Genomic DNA, 9794 nt, shown 5'->3' with positions numbered 1-9794 from the left:
GTTCTTGTTGATGACACGAGGTGGGCTTCCAGCACTTTCAGTCTGCAGTTCATTGATAGAGACATTGAAAGGCAACTGCTCAAACAGTGGTTTTCCCCTTTTCCTCTTGACAGGGGTTTTCAGAGAGAGAGAGAGCTGGTTATAGAGATATGAGAGGGAAAAAAAAACAGCCATCTATTATTGTGGAAATACCAGAGCCTTCCACACATAGGAGACAGAGGTTTTAGGTCTTGTTCCTTTCAGGCTAGGGCTATTCTGCTGCAATCACACAAAATCTGGTCACCTGGTCAGAAGCCAATTAAAACGCTGTTGTCAGGCAGCTCCCCTGATCCAGGACTCCTTTCTGGCACCATTCTGTCTTTCATGGCACACTCTGTTCCAGGACTGCAACATTGAATATATCTCTCATCCTGTTCCAGTGGACATGTCTTTCAACCTGCAGCCATTTTAATTCACAGTCCAACAGAAATAAAAAGATATATTCCTTACAGCGTGTATATGTGTGTGTGTGTGTGTGCGTGTATGTGTGTGCATGTGTGCGTGTGTATGGTTCGCTGTGCGTGGCTAATTTAATTAAACTAAAAACAATTAGGCTGCAAGGTTTACATTGTCAAAGATGTGAGGTGTAACATAGGTGTTTGAAATAGAGATTAATGAACTAGGGTGAAGTCTCAGCAGAGAAAGTGTGAATGAAATTTGTATTTTTAGATAGGTGGAGAGTGTTTGATTTTCAAAAGGACAGGGAAAATGTTTACAACTGACAAGATAAATTAATGGCCAATGGTTATTACGTTGATTTTTCCCAAAAGTGCTGACCGTAATGATAACATGAAAGATTTTTATATTCTAGGAAAAGTAACTTCTAAAGGAAAGTGGAAACAATGGGGTTTACCAATCAAAAAGGAATAAACTATATTTAAAGAAGGATAGAAGGCTGTGTGATGCGTGGCTGTGTGAGATGTTGAAAAGCGGCCGTGTGAAACAGACTTGGGGAAAAGCCTCTAGTTACCCTGCTATTCCGGTAACCAAAGTTGTGTTAAAAGCCTTAGGAAGTCCATTGTCCGGTGGGTGCTTGTGGTAAAATTGCTGGATGACTTTATAAATTTGGAATCTATTTCGACTGTTGCCTTAAAGGGGGTGTGTAGTCGGGAGTCTGGTTAAGTAGAAATTTTGGGGACTGTTGTAACTGTGTCACTGTATTCTTGTGTGTACTCAAGTTTGTTCTCTTTTAGTTAATTAATCTTTAAAAATCTCAGAAGTAGTGGGCTCATCGCTTCCCACTTCAGTGCACAAGCCTTCAGTAATAAATACAAATTGCAAAACTGTTGTGATAGTGTGACCAAGTTTCCCCTGTGGATTTGGTCAGCCTGGCAAATACCACCTGCCGTATCAGAACACTTCCTAAAGTGCAGTGCCCAGGACTGGACACAGTGGTCCAGTTGAGGCGGAAGCAGTGTTTTGTTAAGCTTCACAATAGCTTGCTCTTGAACTCTATGTGCCTCTATTTATAAAAAACATAATGCCAAATACTTTATGAACCACTTTCTTACTGGCCCAGTCGCCTTCAACGATTTGAGCACATATACTATCCTCCTTACGGGATTCATGGTTAACATTCCTCGACCTTTGGCGTTGGTTCTTCCAATATCACCTCTGTTCCCCGGATTATAGTCGAGCCAATCAGTGTTCACTCTCGGCCAATGTGGCCATGAAGAAGAGAAGAGAGAAATGAAGAGGTGGGGCATATGACGTGGTTCATTCGCCCCACAATTCCGCCTTCTGTTAATGTTAAGGTGCCTCGGTTGTGTTCGGAGTTTGGCTGTTGATTGGGCGGCTACCAGGAGCATGCTCAGAGCTCAGGTCCGCGGCAGTGGGAGGGAGCTGATGTGAAGGGATGATTTCCCAACCGGGGCCAGGCGTGCGATTCGAGAAACAGGAAGGAGAAAAGGAGAACTTCTTGTCGTTTAACACCGATCGGCCAAGGCTCCTCCAGACCCTCCGAGCGAGGTGAGGGGAAGCAATGGACTCTGCCATCCGTCTGATCCTTCTGTGCCTCTCCGTCGGTGAGTAAACCTGATTTGATTTTCCTGCCTCCTGCTTTATAGCCTCCCTGCAGCTTCTCATCACCCACCCAGCCCCTGCCAAAGACACGGAGGCCTCGCAGACCCGCCCAAAAAGCTGCTCCAGGCTTTCCATTTGATGGAAGGATGGTTAAACCAACTGGCACTGATGTGATGCACACCCTGGTCGAAGAGTGAAGGAGGAGCCACAACAATAACAACAACAGCAGGAAAAGCCCCTTTAACAAAGAAAGGCATTCCAAGGTGTTCACCAGAACCATCTTGATAAAAGGAGCACGGAGCCAAAGGAGATATTAGGAGGGGAGACCCAATGACTGATCAAAGGGATATGTGTTAAGGAGGATCTTGAAGGAAGAGGGAGAAAGGGAGAGAGAGAGAGAGAGTACTGGGGAGGATATGGGACAGCAGATTATGGGTGGCGGGGTGTGATGAATGGGCCGACAGTGACCGATGGGGTTGATCAGGAAGTCAGGGTCGGGAGATGCGGGGAGCAGTCTGCACGGAAAGCACCCTGTCGAGTTTAACCCCACAGCCAGCGGGTGTTTTAAGCCTGACAGCGATGGGTGAGGGGACTGGGAGGCTGCCTCACAGGAACACAGGGAGACTGGACACGGGGTGAAAGGAGGGGAGGTAAAAACGGGAGGGGAGAACTGAAGAGGGCGGAGGGGAGTGGAAAGGAACAGAGTGGGAAAGAGAGGTGGGAATGGTTTCTCCTGCCTCCCCAGGGTCTCCCCCAGACTCCTGTCTCCGCCAGGGTCTCCCCCAGACTCCTGTCTCCCCCAGGATCTCCACCAGACTTCTGTCTCCGCCAGGGTCTCCCCCAGACTCCTGTCTCCCCCAGGGTCTCCCACACTGACACTCCTGTCTCCCCCAGGGTCTCCCACACTGACACTCCTGTCTCCCCAGGGTCTCCCACACTGACACTCCTGTCTCCCCCAGGGTCTCCCACACTGACACTTCTGTCTCCCCCCAGGGTCTCCCACACTAACACTCCTGTCTCCCCCAGGGTCTCCCACACTGACACTCCTGTCTCCCCCAGGGTCTCCCACACTGACACTCCTGTCTCCCCCAGGGTCTCCCACACTGACACTCCTGTCTCCCCCTGGGTCTCCCACACTGACACTCCTGTCTCCCCCCAGGGTCTCCCACACTGACACTCCTGTCTCCCCCAGGGACTACGACAAGCATAATCCTGAGGAGAGCCACGCGATACGAGGAATGAAAGTATAATTAAGGTGATAATCAGGCCGGCTATGATCTTATTGAAGTCACTGTTACGATGCACCAATGGTGCAGGTCAACTTTTAATGTGGTGGATGTGGTTCTGATCCTTATTTGTCTTGAGTTGTGTTGAGTTTTTTGAGTGTTGTGGTCAGATGTACTGAGTGTGTGACAGTCGCACCCAGCCTCGGAGAGGACTGTTGTCAGGTGGGGTGTGTCTGGGGGCAACTGCTGCCCAGACTCAGAGATGACGGTGGTCGAAGGGGGTTTGGAATCGAATCTCAGTGTTCGTTTGGTTTATATATTGAATAACAGATTTATAGAGTTAAAGGCTGGAGTCTAATCTCAGGGTTCGTGTGGTTTATATATAGAATAACAGATTTACAGTGTTACAGACTGGAATCTAATCTCAAAGTTCGTGTGGTTTATATATAGAATAACAGATTTACTGAGTTACAGACTGGAATCAAATCTCAGGGTTCGTGTGGTTTATATATAGAATAACAGATTTACAGAGTTACAGACTGGAATCTAATCTCAGGGTTCGTGTGGTTTATATATAGAATAACAGATTTACAGAGATACAGACTGGAATCTAATCTCAGGATTCGTGTGGTTTATATATAGAATAACAGATTTACAGAGATACAGACTGGAATCTAATCTCAGGGTTCGTGTGGTTTATATATAGAATAACAGATTTACAGAGTTACAGACTGGAATCTAATCTCAGGGTTTGTGTGGTTTATTTCTAGAATAACAGATTTACAGAGATACCAGCTGCACTTTAGGATTCGGAGTTTCCCTGATCCTGAGAGCATTCCGGGACTGGTTTTCTATTGGATGAGATTTATTGGGGATTCCGAAATAACCACTCTCTGTTTCTCTGTCCCCCAGTGATGATAAATGGAGCTAATTTCACTGTGACGCAGCCTGGGAGCCTGGAGGGAGTGGTCGGGTATTCGATCGATATCCCCTGTTCATTCACTTACCCAGAAACATACAAACCCAGAGAGATTAACATTTGCTGGAGAAGATATCATCGTTTTGGTGAATTTATATTCAACGTCTCACGGAGCTACACTCACCCTCATTACCGAGGCCGGATTGATTTCCTGGGAGATCCATATCAGAAAAACACCGGAACCATCCGGATAAACCACCTGAAACAAAGTGACCAGAACAGGTATTTCTGTCTTGTGGAGGGAAAAGGGGATCACACCAGTGCATGGCAAAGCGACACTGGGACATTCCTCATTGTACGAGGTAAATAGTCATTTGGATCTTTGCATTTCTCTCTCCAACCTCTTGATAAAATCCTTTTATTTACTTCTCAGTTTGTGCTTCAGATTTGCCTCATTTTCAAATGTCTTTTTTTTAAATTCCTTGCAAACCATTAACCCTGTCTGAGTGATCTTCTCCAATCCCACAACTCTCCAAATTCCCAGCTCTCCTCCGATTCCAGCCTTTCCCCTCCCTCCCCAGGGTCTCCCACACTGACACTCCTGTCTCCCCCAGGGTCTCCCACACAAACACTCCTGTCTCCCCCAGGGTCTCCCACACTGACACCCCTGTCTCCCCCAGGGTCTCCCACACTGACACTCCTGTCTCCCCCAGGGTCTCCCACACTGACACTCCTGTCTCCCCCAGGGTCTCCCACACTGACACTCCTGTCTCCTCCAGGGTCTCCCACACTGAAACTCCTGTCTCCCCCAGGGTCTCCCACACTGACACTCCTGTCGCCCCCAGGGTCTCCAAAACTGACACTCTTGTCTCCCCCAGGGTCTCCCACACTGTCACTCCTGTCTCCCCCACGGTCTCCCAAACTGACACTCCTGTCTCCCCCAGGGTCTCCCACACTGACACTCTTGTCTCCCCCAGGGTCTCCCACAATGAAACTCCTGTCTCCCCCAGGGTCTCCCACACTGACACTCCTGTCTCCCCCAGGGTCTCCCACACTGACACTCCTGTCTCCCCCAGGGTCTCCCACACTGACACTCCTGTCTCCCCCAGGGTCTCCCACACTGACGCTCCTGTCTCCCCCAGGGTCTCCCACACTGACACTCCTGTCTCCCCGAGGGTCTCCCACACTGACACTCCTGTCTCCCAGGGTTTCTGACACTGAGACTATTTCCCCTGTTTCCCATCACACTCTGTTCCTGGATTGTGTTCGAGTTCCTGTTTCCACATCATTGCTTTCCATTCCTGTATTTCACAGGACAGGGACCCACACCCTCACCAGCCCAGTTAACCACCTCAGTGACTGCAGCAACATCCGAGCGCACTGGGGAAGATGAAGACACACTGGGCCAGGGTGTAATCCTGATCATCCGGTCCTTTCTCGCTCTGGGAATGCTGGCGATTGTCTGGATGATCGGAATTTACCTGATGAAGAGCAGAGAAGTTACGGTAATCTGAGTTCTGTGATATCATCAATATTTCCCGGGATGTAGATAAACTTAATGTTTGTTTTAAAGAAAATGAGAAATGGCCTCTCAATCAATCTGGAGCCCACCCCAGTGAACAGTCGGAGTCTCTGTATAACTGATCTCCAGTCCACATTCCAGCCTTGCTCCAAACCTGGATAACAGAGCTGAATTCCAGAGGTGAGGTGAGAGTGACTGCTCTTGAGGTCAGGGTAACATTTGGCCGAGTGGGACATCAAGGAGCACTGGGGAAACTCTCCACTGGGTAGAGTCACATCCAGCACACAGGAAGGTGGTTGTGGTTCCCAATCCCAGGGCCTCGATGCAGGCATTCCACAGGGATGTGCCCGAGGGCCAATCATCTTCAGCCGCTTCTTCAATGACCTTCCTTCCATCCTGAGGTCAGAAGTGGGGATGGTCACTGATGACTGCACAATGTTCAGCACCATTCACGACTCCTCAGGTACAGATGCTGATGGCACCTGCATGGTGCAAGACATGGAGAACATTCAGGCTTGGGCTGGTAAGTGGCAAGTAACGTTCATGCCACACCAGTGCCAGGCAATGACCATCTCAAATAAGATAGAGTCTAACCAGCACCCCCTTGACATTCAGTGGCATTGCTATCACTGAATCCCCCATGATCAACATCCTGGGGGTTTCCATTGACGAGAATTAAACTGACCCAGCCATATAAACACTGTGGCTACAAGAACAGGTTAGGAATTCTGCAGTGAGTAACTCACATCCTGACTCCCCGAAGGCAGCACTCCATCGACAAGTCAGGAGTGTGATGGAATACTCTCCACTTGCCTGGATGAGTGCTGCTCCCACAACACTCAAGAAGCTCCACAGCATCCAGGACAAAGCAGCCCCCTTGATTGGAACCATATCCAAAACATTCACTCCCTCCACCACTGACACACACTGACATCAGTGTCTACCATCTACAAGATGCACTGCAGCAACTCACCAAGGTCCCTTCGACTGAAGTTCGAAACAGGAAACCTCAACCACCAAAAAAGACAACAGCAGCAGATGCATGGGAACAGCCCCACTTGCCTGTCCCCTTCCAAGTCACTCACCATCCTGCCTTGGAAATATATCACCACTCCTTCACTGTCACTGGGTTAAAATCCTGGTATTCCCTCCCTAACAGCACTATGGGTGTACCTACACCACAGGGACTGCGGCTGTTCAAGAAGTAGCTTCACCAACATCTTCTCAATGGCAATTAGGGATGGGCAATAAAGATTGGCCGAGCCAGTGATGCTAACATCTCACGAGTGAAAACTGCCAGCATTGAGTGTCCATCCTTTTGGTCTATTGGAATTCCTGGTTGTTGCCTCAGTCTTTTGACATGGGAGTTTTTCTGCTATAAAACTGTGTCATCAATTTCAGATTCTCCCGATCGAAGGTTCTGGGAAGAGACCAAACGAAGGTCGAGTGGATCAAACTGAAATCACCAGTCAGAATCTGTGACTGAGGGCCATATATCCTGATGTGCTGTGCCCTGCAATTTTACCGGATCACACTTGATCACACAACAGAGCCACATCCTCAACAGACCACACTTTTCTGAACCAATTATAACCTCCTTTTCAAGCAGACACTGTTGAACGCTTGATTTAGTGCAGAATTGAAACAAACTGGGTCAAGATCCTGGAGCTCCCTCCCTAACAGCAGTGTGTGTGTACCTACACCCCACGGGCTTCAGCGGCTCAAGAAAGCGCCTCACCACCATCTTCTCAAGGGGCAATTAGGGATGGGCAATAAATGCTGGCCTTGCCAGCGATACCCACATGCTATAAAATATAAAAAACAGACCCTGTTTGCTGAGTGAATAAACTTGAATTGCTGTACATTTCTGTGGTGAAATAGTCTCTGTGTGCTGCTAAATTATTTTATTTGTGGTAATTTAAATTCTGTTGAATGTCAGCTCTGGCCATACACCCAGAGCCTGGGAGAAAAGTCATGGGCAGTGGCTCTTCTCCTGTTTCCGGGCCCCTTATTTGTTTATTTTTTAGTCTTACATGTGATGTGGGCATCGCTGTGAAGGTCAGCATTTGTTGCCCATCCCTAATTGCCCCTTCAAATGAGTGGCTTGCTCAGCCAATGCAGAGGGCGGTTAAAAATTCAACCACCTATTGTGGGTCTGGAGTCACAGGAAGGCCAGACCGGGTAAGGATGGCAGATTTCCTTCCCTTAGGGGCATTAGTGAACCAGATGGGTTTTTACAATAATTGATGATAGATCCATGGTCACCATTCCCGAGACTAGATTTATATTCCAGACTTCATTCATTAATTGAATTCGAATTCCACCACCTGCCCAGATGGGATCGGAACCTGTGACCCAGAGTGTTTGCATTTTCATTCCACCCACCTGCCCCACAACACCCTGCCACCTCTTAAACCCACCCCTCCCACTATTCCTGATATTTCATCCCCCTTCCAAGATTCACCGACCAAGTCACCAAACAATGACAGAAAGGTGCTAGCTAAATGATAAAGCCCATCGTTGGCATCGGGTTAAAAATGCCGCTCGATATCTATGCAGCAAGGCTCGTTAATATTGAGAGTAGCAGTAATATAACGCCCTGTTAGTTTGAGTACATCGTATAGGTGAGGTAAGCAGAGAGTACAAATTTTACTTCATCAGCATCGTGAAATTTAATGAATTTGACAGGAAAATATCCCAGTGTCACCTTCGACACCACCTTCCAAACCCACGCCCACTAGCATCTAGAAGGACAAGGGCAGCAGACCCATGGGAACACCACCACCTGGAAGCTCCCCTCCAAGCCACTCACCATCCTGACTTGGAAATATATCGCCATTCCTTCACTGCCGCTGGGTCAAAATCCCGGAACTGCCTCCTGAACAGCCCACCTCCCAGAGATGAATAAAATAGATTTTATTCAATATAATTATTTCATGAAAGGGGCGTAATTGGATTCTATTTTAACAGTTATCTCACACGGCAGAAAAATCAAATGATCCCTGAACAGCATATGTGGGATGATGGAACAACATGGGTCAGTGAGAAGAATTGGAGCCCTCCGGTGTCTCTGTGTGGCACAACTTTAACGGGCCACAAGATAAAGTGTGACTGGTTCACAATTGTCCCTGTGTTTTCTTGATCAGCAAATCTGAAGACACTGCTGATTGCTGCTTCTCTCTGCAATAAATTTTCAATATTTACTATGCAACACGACTTTATCACATATTTCAACAGCTCAAAAAACTCATGACAGCACCAAGACAGTGCGGGCTATTGGGTAAGTAGACAAATGGACAAAATTAAAACAATAGAGAATCATGTGCAGTGAAACAGGTTACTGATTCACTCTGAGACCATTACACACTCCTTTCCAGGCAATCTCATCCCACACAGCCCACTCAGTAACCTTCCATTTGCAACAAAAGCAACAGAACTCCAGCCATGATTCCACCCTCTGTTCACAACATGATTATGGATAACAAAAGCCATCTAGCACAGCTCATCTCATCCATCCGAATGACGTATAAATGTATGTATTAGGAGCAGGAGTAGGCCATTCGGCCCCTCGAGCCTGCTCTGCTTACCTTATGCCAGTGACTATCACAACTTAAATGCTTCATTGGTGCTAAAGCAACTTGAGACATTGTCAAAGGTGCTACATAAATGAAGCTTTTGTCTGTCTTTCATTACACCCACATGTAGTAGGCAGGGTGACCGTAGCATTGTTGAAATTGGAGGCCCAATTCTGATTCTCTAAGGATAACCAATCACAGGGCAATCAACTGATGTGAGGGAAGTGACTAGAAAGAAATCTCTACATTTACCAAACATTTCAACTCTGTAACTTCCCTGGCACCTACCCAACGTATACCATAAATGGCATCTGCCCCTATTACACAAACGAACACAGTCCTCAGTTTGTGAAAATCTGACATCTAACAGCAGCTCAGCAAGATTGCACATTGAGTTATTGATCTGAATTTTTCAAATAATGATACATGGCACAAAAACTTAGTACAACCTTAAGTCCTGAATTGGTTTGTTTGCCCTTCGCCCCGAAGCT

General features: G+C 47.4%; 1 protein-coding gene across 2 annotated transcripts; it reads left to right on the top strand.

The window, feature by feature from the left end:
- The first annotated feature begins 1927 nt into the window (after positions 1-1927).
- On the top strand, positions 1928-8905 carry LOC144671850 (paired immunoglobulin-like type 2 receptor alpha). Of its 2 annotated transcripts, none has more exons than XM_078533900.1 (4): positions 1928-2063; positions 4200-4568; positions 5521-5711; positions 7130-7589. In XM_078533900.1, the coding sequence occupies exons 1-4, from the start codon at positions 2021-2023 to the stop codon at positions 7208-7210; spliced, it is 684 nt and encodes a 227-aa protein (XP_078390026.1). In that variant the 5' UTR covers positions 1928-2020; the 3' UTR covers positions 7211-7589. The 2 variants fall into 2 exon arrangements, with proteins under 2 accessions (XP_078390026.1, XP_078390027.1); XM_078533901.1 differs by lacking the exon at positions 7130-7589 and adding an exon at positions 8699-8905 and having other exon boundaries at positions 1997-2063.
- The last annotated feature ends 889 nt before the right edge of the window (positions 8906-9794 follow it).

This window comes from Cetorhinus maximus, chromosome 34, assembly GCF_964194155.1.
Source record: "Cetorhinus maximus chromosome 34, sCetMax3.hap1.1, whole genome shotgun sequence".
Lineage (NCBI taxonomy): Eukaryota > Metazoa > Chordata > Chondrichthyes > Lamniformes > Cetorhinidae > Cetorhinus > Cetorhinus maximus.
This window is presented reverse-complemented; position numbering and strand designations above follow the sequence as displayed.